General features: G+C 44.5%; 1 protein-coding gene across 1 annotated transcript in view; it reads right to left on the bottom strand.

Moving 5' to 3' along the window:
- Positions 1–18,176, bottom strand: part of LOC146356234 (uncharacterized) — a 943,348-nt gene that overhangs the window by 129,593 nt on the left and 795,579 nt on the right. The window contains 1 exon segment of the mRNA XM_084831264.1: positions 2,763–3,464. Coding sequence (XP_084687390.1) covers positions 2,763–3,464 — 702 coding nt within the window.

Raw genomic sequence — 18,176 nt, forward strand, 5'->3', positions numbered from 1 at the left:
AAAACTTCCTCAGTGTCAGAGCAATACGACAATGGAACCAATGACCTAGGGAGGTGGTGGGCTCTCCCATGCTGGAGGCATTCAAGATAAGGCTGGACAGCCATCTGTCAGGGATGCTCTGATTTGGATTCCTGCATTGAGCAGGGGGTTGGACTGGATGGTCTTAGAGGTCCCTTCCAACCCTACAATTCTATGATTCTATAAGACAGACCTCCTTTGTTGCTGTGGTTGTTGCTGTTGTTCAATATTGTTGTCACCTTTCTCTTTAAAAAGACCCGAGGCAACTTACAACATTATATAAACATGCAAAAGTATAAAATTACTAAAAACAATTCCCAATAAAAATACCAGAACGTATAAGGATGCAATCCTTACTATGCATGTTTAGACAGAAAAAAAACCTGACAATTCCCAGCTGGCTAGGGAATGCTGGGAATTGTGGGACCCTTTTCTGTCTAAACATGCATAGAATTGTGCCCTAAAACAATTAAAACATCAGTACAGACCAGTGGAGGCTCTGATTTTGGTGATTTCTACCCTCTACTTGTTCTTTAAAAAGTTACTGAGCCTCAGAGGTTTCAGGGTACATGGGGGAGGGGGTCAGGTTGTTCCTGGGCTGTCTTCCCCTTCAAGGCTGGTGTGTGTGTTAATGGATGGGGCAGAAGTTCTGCTAGCGTAAAGGTGGCGTATTTCCCCAGATGGAATTGCGGAGATGCGATTGCTCTTCCCATTACCAATAGAGAAACCAGCCATATTACCATTTTTGATCATCAATATAGCTAATGGTTCTAGGGTCATCACTACTACATGGCAGCTCTTTAAAGTGACAGACCACCACAATATATTATTTATTTATTGCATTTCTATACTGCCCCATAGCTGAAGCTCTCTGGGCAGTTTACAGAAGTTAAAACATTAAATACAACATAAAAAATTTAAAAGCTACTTACAAAAAAGCACATAAAAGCACAACATATAACTAAAAACAACATTGAACAGTCAGTCATAATGAAAGACACATCCAGGACTGATTAATACTCATCATGTGCTGCCAAATGCCTGGGAAAAGAGAGAGGTCTTAACCTGGCACCAAAAAGATAATACTGTTGGTGCCAGGTGGATCTCATTGGGGAGCTCATTCCACAGATGAGGGGCCACCACCGAGAAGGTCCTCTCCCTCATTGCTGCCTTCCGAGCTTCCCTTGGAGGAGGCACCCAGAGGAGGACCTCAGATGCTGAACATAGCGTACAGGTAGGTTCATTTTGGGAAAGGTGTGCTGTCAGGTATTGCGGTCCCAAGCTGTGTAGGGCTTTATAGGTTAAAAGCTCTATCTATCTCTCTATCCCGCTACACACACACACACACACACACACTGATGTTATTCTTTCAATGAGGTGTCAGGATTGATAAGCGTTGAGACTATATCACTGGCATACAAATTAATCTTTATTATCAATAGAAACTCCAGTAATATTAACGTTTTCTCAGAACAATATAACTAATAGTTTTAGAGCCATTACCAAGAGGAGTGCAAAAAGAGATCATCTCTGTCAGGTCACTTTTGATAAGGTAAGAGGAGGTGGCAAATGCCTGTCTGTTACTATCTTACCATTAGAGCTGGCATGTATACATCTGATCCAATTTCTAAATCAGGGGTGCAAAACTTTTTGGCCTGCCAGATGTTGGCAGACTGTAACTCCATCAGCCCTAGCCAGCATAGCCAATGATGAGGGATCATGGGAGTTGCATTCCACCATCTGGAAGCCCAGACTTTCCCTACCGTTACTCTAAACATTTGTCCACGGTTAAAAAAACTCTACCTATTGGCACAGAAAGCGTTAATAAATATTGTCTGAATCCTTTTCGCCATCTAAAAAGCCAATAGAATGAAAAGAGAAAGTTTCAGGATGTTGAATACACACACACACACACACACACACACACACAGAGTTTTATTCCTTGAAGTAGCCCAACACGTTTCGGCCCTGTATATACACAGGTCTTCTTCAGGGGTTAATATTTCTAAAAATGCCTGCAGAGATCTCTGAAAGAGATATACCTCTCAAGATGAATCCTGAATCCAGTTGCAGGATTTGCCTTGGTGACATAGCTTAACAAGCCACCCTGCAGAAAATGTCCTGCGTGCAGACAATACACTAACCCACGTTTCAGCAACGACCCACACTCAGTGGTTGAGCGTGGGTTAGCGTGTTGTGTGAACAGCCCCATACTCTACTAGCAGAGATATTCCCAGAAGAACGAGTGCATAATATCTTCTTGGGCTTTAAGATAGAAAATCATAGTCTTGAATAAGTCTAATTTATTACCAAAGCTTTATCAACAGAGTGAGCATTTGTATGGTTTCCCTTCTTGTGAATTCACTGATGTTTAAGAAGATAGATGTTTTAGTAAATATATTACATTTCAAGGGTTCCATTTTTTCTCTCTCCCCTGTGTGGGTTCTGTTGTGTATAGCAAGGTTTGTATGACATCTAAGGGTGTAATCCTATGCATGTTTAGATGGAGAAAAGTCCTACAATTCCCAGCATCCCACAGCCAGCCATGGGAGTTGTAGGACTTCTTTTCCCATTTAAATATGCATAGGATTGCACCTTTAAGCTCTTTCTGCACTCCATACCAATATATAGTTTCTCCCCTCAGTGGATCCTTTGATGTGAAGTAAGGTGATGACTCCGACTGAATCTCTTTCCACACCCCAAACATTTGTATGGTTTCCACTAGTGCTGAAGCTTTTTCCATACTCCATGCATTTATATGGTTTCTCCCCTGTGTGGGTTCTTTCATGTGTATTAAGGTTTCCATTACTGCTGAAGCTCTTTCCGCATTTCATACATTTATATGGTTTCTCCCCTGTATGGACACGTTTATGTTCATTGAGATGTTCGTTCTGCCTGAAATGTTTTCCACACTCCATACATTTATATGGTTTCTCTTCCATGTGGATCCTTTTATGTACAGTAAGACTTTGGCTATAATGGAAACTTTTTCCACACTCTATGCACTTATATGGTTTTTCTGCTGTGTGGGTTCTTTTATGTAGAGTAAGGAGTTTATTCTAAATAAAGCCTTTCCCACACTCTATACATTTATATGGTTTCTCTCCCGTGTGAATTTTGTAATGTAAATTAAGGTATTGTCTCTGAATGAAACTCTTTCCACATACCAGGCACTTAAAAGGTTTCTCCCCTGTATGAGACCTTTGATGTATAGTAAGTACCGAGCTCACACTGAAGCTCTTTCCACATTCCATACATTTAAATGGTTTCTCCCCTGTGTGGGTTCTTTTATGTTTAGCAAGACTTCCAGTATAGTTGAAGCACTTTCCACACTCTATGCATTGATATGGTTTGTCCCCTGTGTGGGTCCTTTGATGTGACATTCGGTGTTGATTATGAATGAAACTTTTTCCACACTCTGTACATTTATATGGTTTCTCCCCTGTCATGAACAAGTGGGAGTGAACGAGCTGGCTCCCACCACCTGATCAGTCCTGCTGAAAGTGGGAGGGGCTAAACAACCCTGGGACATTCCATCACTGGGTTGTTTACCATTTCATGCAAACTGTGAACCCTGGGTTTTTGAGGGACAGAATACCCAGAGTTGGAACCCAAAGCTAAACCAGTTCGTGATGTGCGAACCTGGCTATTTTGTCCCCCACTAGGAGAATTCACAGCCTGATGGGTGCCAGTCAGTCCTCGGGGAGATTGAACACAAACCAAAAAATTCACCAAGGAACCCCCACAATTCAAAGGGAAGAAAAGATCCCACCACACACATCAGCAGATCTCTCCCTTTCCTTGGATTCCTGGACAACTGGATCTTAAGAACATAAGAAGAGCCGTGCTGGATCAGCCCAAGGGTCCATCTAGTCCAGCATTCTGCTCACACGGTGGCCAACCAGCTGTCGACCCGGAACACACAAGCAGGGCTCCTCCTTCCAACCAGGAGAAGAACTCTTAACTAGATAGACTAGTCAGGGCTGACTGCAAAATATTCAGGCATTCCAAGTCCACACATTGCTGTGGCTACCTCCCAAAAATGAAGAGCAGGGAAAGGCAAGATCTTATACCTCCCGCCAATGAATAGCACAGGGACATGTGGACTGAGCAGGATCCATGTGGAGCTCCTGAACAAGCACTCACTGCACGTTTAGCTCAGCCTAATGCAAAATGCTTTTTCCTATCCAAGAAATTATTCCCCTTTGTTTCTTCTCTCTACAAATACTCCCTCCAGTAATAATTTTTTTAAACTTCTTTTTATTTTGGCATGGAGGGGCCCCCCCAACCAATTTGGGGGTCTGTGGGCATGAGTGGAATTTTGAGAGAGCGTTGTGGGTCCTCTCAAAAATGGCTGTCACTGGGTGAGTGAGTGGGCTGCCCATTCACAAAATGGCTGCCGCGGTGGGCTTGGCCAGTCACGGAACACCAATATTCCAGAAGGTGAACTTGTGAAGCTACAAAAAAAGCAACTTGCCTGAGAGACTCCCCCGGCTGCGTGTGAGTGGCCACCACTTCTAACCCTGGGTGGAATCTGGAGTATTTATCACTACTGAGTGAGAGTGACTATCCCGTCTAACCCTGAGTGACCATTGCTGCCAATTGTAAATGACTATCACCACTAACTCTGAGTGATTATCAGCTGGCTACTTTTACTAATCTTGTGAAAGTATTCTTATGAACTCTGAGCGACTATTGAGTATTTACTGTTAACCTTGAGTAACTATCAACATTACCGTTGCTAGGTTAAAGTACCTGCTGTTAATAACTGAGATTAATTAATGTCACAATCATTAATGTCACACTGCATCATTAACGTTAATTAATGACACAATCCCATGAAGACAGTCGGCAGCCTCTGAATTTAAAGGCTGCCAAGTATCCAATGCAGGACAGCTGGAACACGGAGGCGATTTTCACCTCCACTCTCCGGTTGCCCTGCATTTTTGCTAGATGGGCGATTTTCCGTGTCTAGCAGCCATGCATCGGAAGGGGAGGGAAGGTGGCTGGGGCAGCCATAGGAAATGTTGTATGGCCGATGCCTCAGTCTCCTCCCCTCCCCACCCCCGGGAACGCCCCCTTTTCCCGTCTCCATGCTCTGTTTCTGAGTGTGGAGACGTAGTCAGAACCACGCTAGCTACGATGAGGAGGAGGAGTGCAGTTTCTGGGCTCCAAGATCAGAGCTCTGTTTCTAACCTCAGAGCCCAGAAACTGAACAATCCTGTCCCCCTGTCTAGGGACCACAGGATTGCTCACTAACTCTTGTATGTTTACCAGTGCTGTTTATGTGTGATTATTACTAACAAATTCTAAGTGATTAGGATTAGCGACTCTGAATGATTCCTAGAACACGGACACTGTGGCGTAGTGCTTGGAGTGTTGGACTGGGGCTAGGGAGACCCAGGTTGTAGTCCCCACTCAGCCATGGAGCTCACTGGGCGACTTTGGGCCAGTCACTGCCTCTCAGCCTACCTTTGGACCAAATGGAGAGGAGGAGGAGGACCTTGTAAGCTGCCTTGGGTTCCTTGCAAGAGGAAAGAAAGCAGGATATAAGGGCAATAATAATAATAATATAATAATACCTCACAGGGTTGTTGTGAGGATAAAACGGAGAGGAGGACGACCGTGTATGCTGTCTTGGGTTCCCCTCAAAGGGGAAAAAAGGCAGGATATAAATGTAACAAATAACTAAATTATGGAGCATCTCTAGCACAACACCAACCCAAAAAATCCCCCCTCCTCGCGAGCCCCCTCCCTGCCTACAACAGTTGTGCCTGTTTCACACGCACACAGACACTGCCCCCCCGCTCCCCAATCGCATCTACTTCTCCGGTCTTAACCTGAGAATGCAAACCAGTTTGAAGCCAATTTCGTTGCTTCCAAATCCCCAAGAACAGGCTGCTCTTGTGACCACATAGTAGAGCGGAGAGGAAAAGAAAGAAGCCCCAAGGTGTCGTCGTCGGAACCCTAGAGGAGGAGCCCCAGAAGGGTCGCCACACAGCCCACTCCCTTTGGGGCTGAATTGGGCATGGGGTCTAAATCTAAATTTCTAAGGCCCCATCTTTATGGCACCGCTTTGACCCCTCGCCCTGTCTCAACTGCGCAGCAATGTGGCTTCGAATCACCATGCCCTGCAATACACTCACGATGTACCGTGTGCTTCCCTAAGAGACTTGCCGTGCCCTTTTTTTGCCATTATACTGAAATGCGCAGCTCTGTGGTCCCATGAGTGTGGGGGTACAACACTTTTAGCTCTTTTATATTTGAGGTCCTCTGTTGTGTCTTCCTGACCCTGTTTTAGGTAAAAATTGGGTGTTTTGTGCTCCTTCATTTCCACACCATCTGTTTGTCAGTTCCCCAGCCTGAGCCACTCGCAAAGGGTCACACTCACAAGCGTGAGTGCTACGTGCCTAGCCATCGCTCTGAGATGGTGCCAGGAGTGATGTTGGTCCTCCCCCAAGACCCTCCCCAGCCCTTACTGAATCCAAAAGCAACCGCTGTGAAGATACAAAGCTGCAAAATGTGTGAAAGTGTGATTAAATATGAAAACACCCCTCTGTGCCTCTGTAACTGCACAGCTGCGAAAACCTTGCATCCACTCTCCATCCCTGCAATGGACTTTGCACTCGCCAGAAACCTTTGGGAAAAAGGGCCAGGCTGGAAGTGTATGAGTTTCAGTGCCCCTCCAGGCCTTGTGACTCTCTGGATTTAACCTTGAGATGGACTCCCCCCCCACCCCCCAGGAGAAATCCATGGAGGGTAAAGCTATCAATGGTTACTAGCCCTGGTGGCTATTTGAGTTGGGAAAAATGCAGAAAAGGGCAACTCAAATGATCAAGTGGCTGGAGCACTTCCCCTATGACAGAAGGTTACAACAGCTAGGATTGTTTAGCTTGGAAAAAAGGAGGTGAAGGAGAAGACGTGATACAGAGGTGCAAAATTATGCATGGTGTGAAGAATGTGGAGTGGGAGACATTTCTCTCTCTCTCTCTCTCTCAAAATACTAGAACCTGGGGTCACCCTATGAAGCTGATTGGTGGGAGATTCAGGACAGATAAAAGGAAGGACTCTTCACACAGCACATAGTTAAACTATGGAATTCGCTACCACAGGATGTAGCGATGGCCACCAATTTAGATGGCTTTAAAAGAGGATTGGACAAATTCCTGTAGGAGAAGGCTATCAATGGCTACTAGTCCTGATGGCTCTATGCAGCCTTCAGGATGAGAGGCAGTATGCCTTTGATTAAGAAATGGACAGCAAAAGTGGTTACTGAGAGCCCTTACAGTCACAAAGAGACTTAGGGTGCAAATTCCTATGCATGTTTATGCAGAAAAATTCACCTACAACTCCCAGCATTCCCCAGCTAGCTATGGACTTTTTTCCTGCCTAAACGTGCATAGGATTGCACCCTTATACTTCACACTTGGGCAAATGAACACCCACCACATATCATTCAATGGACCAAAGATCTTACTGCTCTTGCTACGTTTGAACGTATCTCTTACAGTTGTCAATGCTTATATGGATGCTTATTCAGATATATTGTTGTTGTTCAGTCGTTCAGTCGTGTCCGACTCTTCGTGACCCCATGGACCATAGCACGCCAGGCCTTCCTGTCCTGCGCTCTCTCCCGGAGCGTGCTCAAGTTCATATTCATTGCATCCGTGATGCTATCTAGCCATCTCATCCTCTGCCGTCCCCTTCTCCTTTTGCCTTCAGTCTTTCCCAGCATCAGGGTCTTTTCCAGGGAGTTTTCTCTTCGCATTAGGTGGCCAAAATATTGGAGCTTCAGCTTCATTATCTGTCCTTCCAATGAGCACTCAGGGTTGATTTCCTTTAGGATGGACTGATTTGACCTCCTTGCAGTCCAGGGGACTCGTAAGAGTCTTCTCCAGCACCACAGTTCGAAAGCATCAATTCTTCGGCACTCAGCCTTCCTTATAGTCCAGCTCTCACAGCCATACATTACTACTGGGAAAACCATAGCTTTGATTAGACGGACCTTTGTCGGCAAGGTGATGTCTCTGCTTCTTACTATGCTGTCTAGGTTGGCCATAGCTTTCCTCCCAAGGAGCAAGCGTCTTTTAATTTCATGGCTACAGTCACCATCTGCGGTGATCTTGGAGCCCAAGAAAGTAAAATCTGTCACTGCTTCCATTTCTTCCCCTTCTATATGCCAGGAAGTGATAGGGCCAGATGACATGATCTTCGTTTTTTTAATGTTGAGTTTCAAACCAGCTTTTGCACTCTCCTCTTTCACCCTCAACAAGAGGCTCTTGAGATCCTCTTCGCTTTCTGCCATTAGGGTGGTATCGTCTGCATATCGGAGGTTGTTGATAATTCTCCCGGCAATCTTAATTCCGACCTGTGATTCATCCAACCCGGCATTTCTCATGATGTACTCTGCATATAAGTTAAATAAGCAGGGTGACAATATGCAGCCTTGTCGTACTCCTTTCCCAATTTTGAACCAATCGGTTGTTCCATGTCTGGTTCTTACTGTTGCTTCTTGACCCTGGTACAGGTTTCTCAGGAGACGGGTAAGGTGGTCTGGTACTCCCATCACTTTCAGAATTTGCCACAGTTTGTTGTGATCCACACAATCAAAGGCTTTAGCGTAGTCAATGAAGCAGAAATAGACGTTTTTCTGGAATTCTCTTGCTTTCTCCATGATGCAGCGAATGTTGGCGATTTGATCTCTAGTTCCTCTGCCTCTTCGAAACCCAGCTTGTACTTCCGGTAGTTCTCGGTTCGCATACTGCTGAAGCCTAGCTTGTAGGATTTTGAGCATCACCTTGCTGGCATGTGAAATGAGCGCAATTGTGCGGTAGTTTGAACACTCTTTGGCGTTGCCCTTCTTTGGAATTGGAATGTAAACTGACCTTTTCCAGTCTTGTGGCCACTGTTGAGTGTTCCAGATTTGTTGGCATATTGAATGCAGCACTTTAACAGCATCATCTTTTAGGATTTTAAATAGCTCGGCTGGAATACTGTCATCTCCGCTAGCTTTGTTGTTACTAATGCTTCCTAAGGCCCACTTGACTTCACTCTCTAGGATGTCCGGCTCAAGTTCAGTGACCGCACTATCATGGCTATCAGGGACATTCAGATCTTTCCTGTATAGTTCTTCTGTGTATTCTTGCCACCTCTTCTTAATCTCATCTGCTTCTGTTAGGTCCCTGCCTTCTTTGTCCTTTATCATGCCCGTCTTTGCACAAAACATTCCCTTGAGATCTCCAATTTTCTTGAAAAGATCTCTAGTCTTTCCCATTCTGTTGTTTTCCTCGATTTCTTTGCATTGTTCATTTAAGAAGGCCTTCTTGTCTCTCCTTGCTATTCTCTGGAACTCTGCATTCAGTTGGGTATATCTTCCCCTTTCTCCCTTGCTTTTCGCTTCCCTTCTTTCGTGAGCTACTTGTAAAGCCTCATCAGACAGCCACTTGGCTTTCTTGCATTTCTTTTTCTTTGGGACGGATTTTGTTGCTGCCTCCTGAACAATGTTACGGACCTCCGTCCATAGTTCCTCAGGCACTCTGTCTATCAGGTCTAATCCCTGAAATCTATTCCTCACCTCCACTGTATATTCAGAAGGGATATGACTGAGGTCATACCTGAACGGTTTAGTGGTTTTCCCGACGTTCTTCAATTTAAGCCGAAATTTTGCAAGAAGCAGCTCATGATCTGAGCCACAGTCAGCTCCAGGTCTTGTTTTTACTGACTGTATGGAGCTTCTCCATCTTTGGCTGCAAAGGACGTAATCAATCTGATTTCGATATTGACCATCTGGTGACGTCCATGTGTAGAGTCGCCTCTATGCTGTTGGAAAAGAGTGTTTGCTATGATCAGCATGTTCTCTTGGCAAAACTCTATTAGCTTTTGTCCTGCTTCATTTGGTACACCAAGGCCATGCCTGCCTGTTATCCCGGTGATTTCTTGACTTCCTACTTTAGCATTCCAATCCCCTATGATGAAGAGGACATCTTTTTTTGGTGTTTGTTCTAGAAGGTGTTGTAGGTCTTCATAGAACCGATCAACCTCAGCTTCTTCGGCCTCAGTGGTTGGGGCATAGACTTGAATTACTGTGATGTTGAATGGTTTGCCTTGGATTCGTACTGAGATCATTCTATCATTTTTAAGATTGTACCCCAGTACTGCTTTTCCCACCCTTTTGTTGACTATGAGTGCTACTCCATTTCTTCTAAGGGATTCTTGCCCACAATAGTAGATATGATGGTCACCTGAATTAAATTCGCCCATGCCTGTCCATTTTAGTTCGCTGATTCCCAAGATGTCGATGTTCAATCTTGCCATCTCATGTTTGACCACCTCCAGCTTACCTTGATTCATTGATCTGACATTCCAGGTTCCTAAACAATATTGTTCTTTACAGCATCGGATTTTCTTTTCACCGCCAGACACATCCACAGCTGAGTGTCCTTTTGGCTTTGGCCCAGCCACTTCACTCTTTCTGGCGCTACTTGGAAATACCCTCTGCTCTTCCCCAGTAGCATATTTGACACCTTCCGACCTGAGGGGCTCATCTTCCGGCGTCATATCTTTTAGCCTTGTGATACGTTCCATGGGGTTTTCTTGGCAAGAATACTGGAGTGGGTTGCCATTTCCTTCTCCAGTGGACCACATTTTGTCAGAACCCTCTGCCATGACCTGTCCGTCTTGGGTGGCCCTGCACGGCATAGCTTATGGCTTCACTGAGTTACGCAAGCCCCTTCGCCACAACAAGGCAGTGATCCATGAAGGGGATTCAGATATATTCAGATATATAGGCTGCTTATATTAATGCATATATTTCAAGTGGAAATGTTTAATCCTTCTTTTTCCATCTTTTTTTTTACATTAAGGGTGATGTAAATTATTATTGTGCATGGATATCTTTTATGGTATATTCTTTCTTGTTTTCTTCTCTTTTGTGGATTCCCCCTTTTTGTTATGTTTGTTGTTTGTTGTTGTGTTTGTGTGTGTGTGTGTGTGTGTGTGTGTATATGTATATATATGTGTGTGTGTGTGTATATATATATATATATATATACATATATATCCCGGGAAGTACTAGTTCCCCTCTACTCAGCACTGGTTAGGCCTCATCTGGAGTACTGTGTCCAGTTCTGGGCACCACACTTGAAGAAGGATGCAGACAAACTGGAGAGGGTTCAGAAGAGGGCAACAAAGATGATCAGGGGACTGGAAACAAAGCCCTATGAAGAGAGACTGAAAGAACTGGGCATGTTTAGCCTTGAGAAGAGAAGACTGAAGGGAGACATGATAGCACTCTTCAAGTACTTGAAAGGTTGTCACAGAGAAGAAGGCCAGGATCTCTTCTTGATCATCCCAGAGTGCAGGACACAGAATAATGGGCTCAAGTGACAGGAAGCCAGATTCCGGCTGAACATCAGGAAAAACTTCCTGACTGTAAGAGCAATACGACAATGGAACCAATTACCTGGGGAGGTGGTGGGCTCTCCCACACTGGAGGCCTTCAAGATGAGGCTGGACAGCCATTTGTCAGGGATGCTCTGGCTTGGATTCCTGCATTGAGCAGGGGGTTGGACTCGATGGCCTTGTAGGCCCCTTCCAACCCTACTATTCTATGATTCTATGAATGAAGAGACAGTATGTATCTATGTATCAGTTGCTGGGGAACATGAACAAGAGGGTGTTATTGTACTCATGTTCTGCTTGTGGGTTTCCCATGGGCATCCAGTTGGCTCCTGTGTGAACAGAATGCTGGACTAGATAGACCCATTGTTCTGATCCAGCATAGATCTTATGTTCTTATGAGTTTGTGCTCATAATGCACAGTAACTACTCCATGATGTCTGTACATTCATAGACGTCCTGAAAGAATACCTTGGTCCTGGCTCTTAAGACTGTGTTCCTATAGTCAGAAAAAGACACTTGACAGAATATCGATTGGCCTCAGTGAGTTTGCACAAACAAGTTTTCCTCCAGCTGTGCACCTGCATTTGGAGCCGCACAGAGTTCAGGATGTTGCATCGTTCTTCCACCTATAATTATCAAAATCATAGTGATGTATTTTTTGCCAAAGCTCAAGGGTTTGTTTCTCCCTCCGTGCTGCAAAACTACCTTTGAGTCCAATAGCACAAACATCTGAATTGAGAGCGGCAGGAGGTAATCGCATTTTGAGCAGAGCCTGAAGAAGTTGGTGAAAGCTGATGAAAAAATTACTCTCATGCCATTGAGAGCCTCGGCTGAGATTCAGGGCAGGTGTGTGCACGTGGACGGAACAGGGAGACTTCTGCCAGAGCGCGGTTAACTCTCATTGCCTTTGGATCTGAAGCCATGGCTGGATCTGTAAATAAATATCGGCACTGCAGCTGAGGTGGTCACAAGACTTCAGCAGGCATAACCAGAACAATGATACTTCTGCTGTTGCTTCTGTCACTCCAGGTAGACTGTGGGATGCTGAAGGCAAAATGCCCATTGAATCTGGCCAGGGATGAAAATGAAGCATTGAACTATTACAGGTCAGGAGGCTACCTCATTGGTGGAGTTGTATCTCCAAAAAAAGCTTTCTTTCTACCCTTGGTCTTCTCTGAGCCTCCCCTTTCCAGGACTGGCCCGTAAGTAATTACGTGTTGATGGATTTCATGTTTCCGTCCCTGGTTCTGATTTCAAATATTTGGGAAGGGCAAATCCTATTGTGGGGAGGGAAAATTCAAGGTGAAGTAACTATCTTTTCCTTCTTTTTTGGCCATTCGTTTTCTTCAGGGTTCCCTCCCACTGGTCCCAATGTGAGGAAAAATAAATATTTTATTTAGGGCGCAATCCTTTGGCCTCTAGTCAGTGGCTAGATGGCCATAGGATACATTGGTTCCCTGAGAACCGACCTCCCCCCCCTCCCGCCATAAAATGCCATAAACACCTTTTCCCTCCATGGCAGTAGAAATACAATAAGGTAAGTAACTAACCATTCGCTGCCCTTTTATAACACCCCAGATTTGCTGCTTGAGGTGACTGCCTCACTCTACCTCATGGTAGGGCTGGCCCTGAGAAGATCCCAGGTCCATTCCCCAGCATCTCCAGGTAGGGCTTGGAAAAACTCCTGCCTGAAACCTTAGAGTCGCTGTCAGTCTGTCTAAGCTAGATGGACCGCTGGTCAGGAGCAATCTAAGGCATCTTTCTGTGGCTCTAAAGGGCACAAGAAGTCCTGGTCATATCCTGATGGTTTATTCCACTGATTTAATAAAGGGCTGGATTGCCCATAACTAGACAGGCTGAAAGGTGGCAAACCTATTTCAAAGTTGTTGTTTAAAGTAGCCAACAGTACTGCAAACTTTGCAGCAATTTCCCAATATTTCATAAACCTTTAAAATATTTTTTTTGTTTCATTTTGGTCTTTAAGGGGTGTGCACGTATCCTCCCAAGTAACAGGGCATACATCTCCCTGGTGTTGTTTTTAAATGGTTATTCACATGCAACCAGGATGTTTGCTTTTCCTGCACATTTTAGGTAAATCTGAGTTAGAGCACAGTTGGGGCCAAACTGCACATTCTTCAAATCATATGCATGATTTGCATGACTGGATTATTGACCTCAGCGTAAGTACACATGGACCCAATTTGGATGAGGACTGTGGCGCTCTGGGAGGGGGGATTTAAGCTCCCCTCTACCCTGAAATTCCACACCCCTCGCAAGGATTGAAAAAAACAAAAAACAAAAAATCTACATTGGAATCAATGGAATCAATGCACTTACGCTGAGGTAAATAGAACGTGTAGTTTGGTGTAGTTTACTGAGGTAAATAGACGTGCTGTTTACTGAGGTAAAACATGTAGTTAACTGAGGTAAAACATGTAGTTTTTCTGAGGTAAATAGAATGTGTAGTTTGGTGTAGTTTACTGAGGTAATGTTACAAAAATTGTGTTCTATCCCTGGTAGACTCATCCAATTTGTTTACCAAGAACGAGAGGAGGCAGAGATCTGCTCCAACACGATTTTATTCTGCAGAATAAGGCAACCTTTGGGGCTAACGCTCCAGCAAAGATCGCAATCAAGTAATGTGATCCAGAGGCTTATACAGGGTGGCCCAAAAGTAGGTATACAGTTTTTTAGAATGTTGATGGGAGGGGGAGAGAATCAGTCTTACAGTACTGCTTTAGAATCCACTTTCTTTGTTCTTGACTCAAGTTCGCTGCCATCATTCACAATATCAGTAAAAAAAACACTAAAAAACTAAACAACTGTATACCTACTTAAGGGCCTCACTCCCCTCACTCTCTACACTTAACTGATTTAACTGTCACTCCCTGTCACTCGCTCTTCCCAACTGTCATTCTGACTCCACCCACACATCTTCTACTCACACATTCTCCCCCCCTCCCATCAACATTCTAAACAACTGTATACCTACTTTTGGGCCACTCTGTATACACAAAGTGTTAGGGGGCTGTCTTACTCCTGCTCTCTACTAATTTCTTTGTCTAGCTGAGGAGGAGACAGGAAACAGGCAACACCTTTCTCATACTCGGGCATGCCTAGAGAGAGTCACGTACTCTAACATAAATACATTTGTGGCATTCCTGAGTCTCTGATAAGGCACTGTATCTTTGTTTAGCATAGCAATCTCACACAGAGGTAGAATAGATGTAACATAGCTTATAAAACCATGGGATAATAAACATATTACAACTGAAATTTCTATAACAAATAGACGTGTAGTTTACTGAGGTAAAACATGTACTTTACTGAGGTAAATAGAACACGTAGAGTTCTCCGAATAAAACCAAAGATGTATATTTCCTAGAGAGGCCTTTAGACCAGGGGTGGTGGATCCCCTTAAGCCCAAGGGCCAAATTTAATTTCGGAGAAGCTCTTGGGGGCCACATTCCAGTGGTGGTTGGGGCTGAAAACAAAATGGAAAGGGCCAAAATACCAAAAATACCAGCATATTTTGGCTTAAAACCCTTATTGCCAGTAATTAAGCCTCAGGAGAGACATTTCAACCTCTTAGAATGGGACGAAAGCTGCACGACAGCTGCACAGATGGTATTTCACACCAACCCATCTGGCGCACATTACGTCAACATGCAGCCCCCTCTGTTGGAGGGGCTGTGGGGTAAAAGCCACATACATTCACTTATGGAGGACCTGCCCACAAATACAGGGATTCTGGTCACTGATACACAGACAAATAATGACTATTTCCTGAGAAATGACTGTATATGAACTAGAACTTCTCTCTCTTTTTTACTATCATTATATAAAGAATCCTAATGGAAGGATTAAATGTAAAGATTTGCTGTCCTTCTTGTTAACTGCTGCTTGCCAGACTCAGCACTCAGCCGTGGAAAACACCGGAAAATTTGAACGGACCTGCATGGTAACGGAATATATGGTCTGAGGTGCTATCAGAAAAAATAACTCGTGATTTACTTTTGATTCAAGAAAAGACAGAACCACTACCATTTTATGCCATAGGGAGCAGTTTCATTCAACACACATCACAACCGGATTTACATCAATATATGCCTGCTTCCCCCTTCATGGATCATTGCCTTGTTGTGGTGAAGGGGCTTGCGTAACTCAGTGAAGCCATAAGCTATGCCATGCAGGGCCACCCAAGACGGACAGGTCATGGCGGAGAGTTCTGACAAAATGTGGTCCACTGGAGAAGGAAATGGCAACCCACTCCAGCATTCTTGCCAAGAAAACCCCATGGAACGTATCACAAGGCTAGAAGATATGATGCTGGAAGATGAGCCCCTCAGGTCGGAAGGTGTCTAATATACTACTGGGGAAGAGCAGAGGGAATTTCCAAGTAGTGCCAGAAAGAGTGAAGCGGCTGGGCCAAACCCGAAAGGACACTCAGCTGTGGATGTGTCTGGTGGTGAAAAGAAAGTCCGATGCTGTAAAGAACAATTTTGTTTAGGAACCTGGAATGTAAGATGAATGAATCAAGGTAAGCCGGAGGTGGACAAACATGAGATGGCAAGATTGAACATCGACATCTTGGGAATCAGCGAACTAAAATGGACAGGCATGGGCGAATGTAATTCAGGTGACCATTATATCTACTACTGTGGGCAAGAATCCCTTAGAATGGAAGCAGTGACAGATTTTATTTTCTTGGGCTCCAAGATCACCGCAGACGGTGACTGTAGCCATGAAATTAAAAGACGCTTGCTCCTTGGGAGGAAAGCTATGGCAAACCTAGACAGCATAATAAGAAGCAGAGACATCACCTTGCCGACAAAGGTTCGTATAATCAAAGCTATGGTTTTCCCAGTAGCAACGTATGGCTGTGAAAGCTGGACTATAAGGAAAGCTGAGCGCCGAAGAACTGATGCTTTCGAACTGTGGTGCTGGAGAAGACTCTTACAAGTCCCCTGGACTGCAAGGAGGTCAAATCAGTCCATCCTAAAGGAAATCAACCCTGAGTGCTCATTGGAAGGACAGATACTGAAGCTGAAGCTCAAATATTTTGGCCACCTAATGCGAAGAGAAAAGTCCCTGGAAAAGACCCTGATGCTGGGAAAGACTGAAGGCAAAAGGAGAAGGGGACGGCAGAGGATGAGATGGCTAGATAGCATCACCGATGCAATGAATATGAACTTGAGCACGCTCCGGGAGAGAGCGGAGGACAGGAAGGCCTGGCGTGCTATGGTCCATGGGGTCATGAAGAGTCAGACACGACTTAACGACTGAACAACAACAAATGCCTGCTTCTGCTCTGAGCATCTGGACATTATAAAAACTAAATTAAGATAATACAGCACATTTATTATTATTTTAATTCTATTAACTAAGGTTTTTTGTAACAACCCACTGTGCCCCAGTTGTTAGGGGACTATTCTCACAGGTTTTTCATTGTTACGTTGTCTTTGGGTTTTTTTTCTTTTTCTTTTCTTTTTCAATATATAATAAAATACTTTTTAAATGGGGAAGCCCAGAAGGCTGGATTTGACTCCTGTCCCTGAAGATCTGCACCCCTTCTTTGGACTGATAAAAGAACCAATGTGCCAATTTATTGTCCTTGAATGTAGGATGACAATGTGACAGAACTTCTCTCTCTGTTTTTGGCAGTGAGTCAGCTAGAAGATACTGGCACATGCTATCTTTCCTTTTTGCCATCCAAGAGGCCAACCAGAATCCACGGATCTTGCCCAACATCACCGTGGGCTACAACTTCTATGATAATTATTTTGATGGGAGAATCACATCTGACGCCATGATTGATCTGCTTGCTGGTGAAAAAAACAATATTCCTAACTACAGCTGTGGGAGGCAGAATAGCCTGTTGGTGGTTCTTGAAGGGGCCGACTCTGGAATCTCCAACCACATTTCAAGCATATTGGGCATCTACAAAATACCACAGGTAGAAACTGGAGGCAAAATTTGTGTTGTGCGAGGCTTACGGACATAAGGAGAGCCATGCTGGATCAGACCAAGAACCCATCTAGTCCAGCATTCTGTGATCAACCAGCTGCCCACAGGAAACTTCAAAAGCAGAGAGCTTCGGCTATTGGGCAGTATAGAAATCAAATGAACTAATAAATAAATAAATAAATAAAAACCCCTCAAGCAGGACATGAGTACAATTGCACCCTCCCTCCCATGTTCCCCAGTAACTGATGTACATAGGCTCACTGCCTCTGGTACTGGAGGTAGCTCATAGCCATCGAGTCTAGTAGCCATTGATAGCCTGATCCTCCAGGGATTTGTCTAACCCCCTTTTAAAGCCATCCAAATTGGTGGCTGTCACTATGGCTTTCTTCACACGGAGCTTTTATCCTGTGATAGAGATTGCTCCCTCACAGATGTTTGCAGCCTCTTTACATGATGCAGTGAATCTCCAAGGCGTCTCCTGTACTAAATGCCCTTTGTTCCGTTTTGAAATAGATCACAGATAATGAGCTATCAAATTACCCTGTTGTGCTCCGCTTGAATTCCCTCTGTGAAAAGAGGAAAACGGAAAGAAGAGCAGCGAGATCAATGAAAGATAATGGAAGACTCCGCTATGGAGAGAAGGAGGGGGAAAGAGAAGGGGGGAAAGGAAGCACGTGAAAAAGGGAGTCGCTGTGATCCTGCATTTAAAACAGAAGCAGAAAGCCCCATTTTAAATGCAGGATTTCAGGCTGGTGCAGAGATGCCCTACATCATGTGGAAATGAATTCCAT

Source organism: Heloderma suspectum, chromosome 2 (assembly GCF_057233095.1).
Source record: "Heloderma suspectum isolate Gila_16-S chromosome 2, 16-S_ref, whole genome shotgun sequence".
In the NCBI taxonomy this organism is placed as follows: Eukaryota; Metazoa; Chordata; class Lepidosauria; order Squamata; family Helodermatidae; genus Heloderma; species Heloderma suspectum.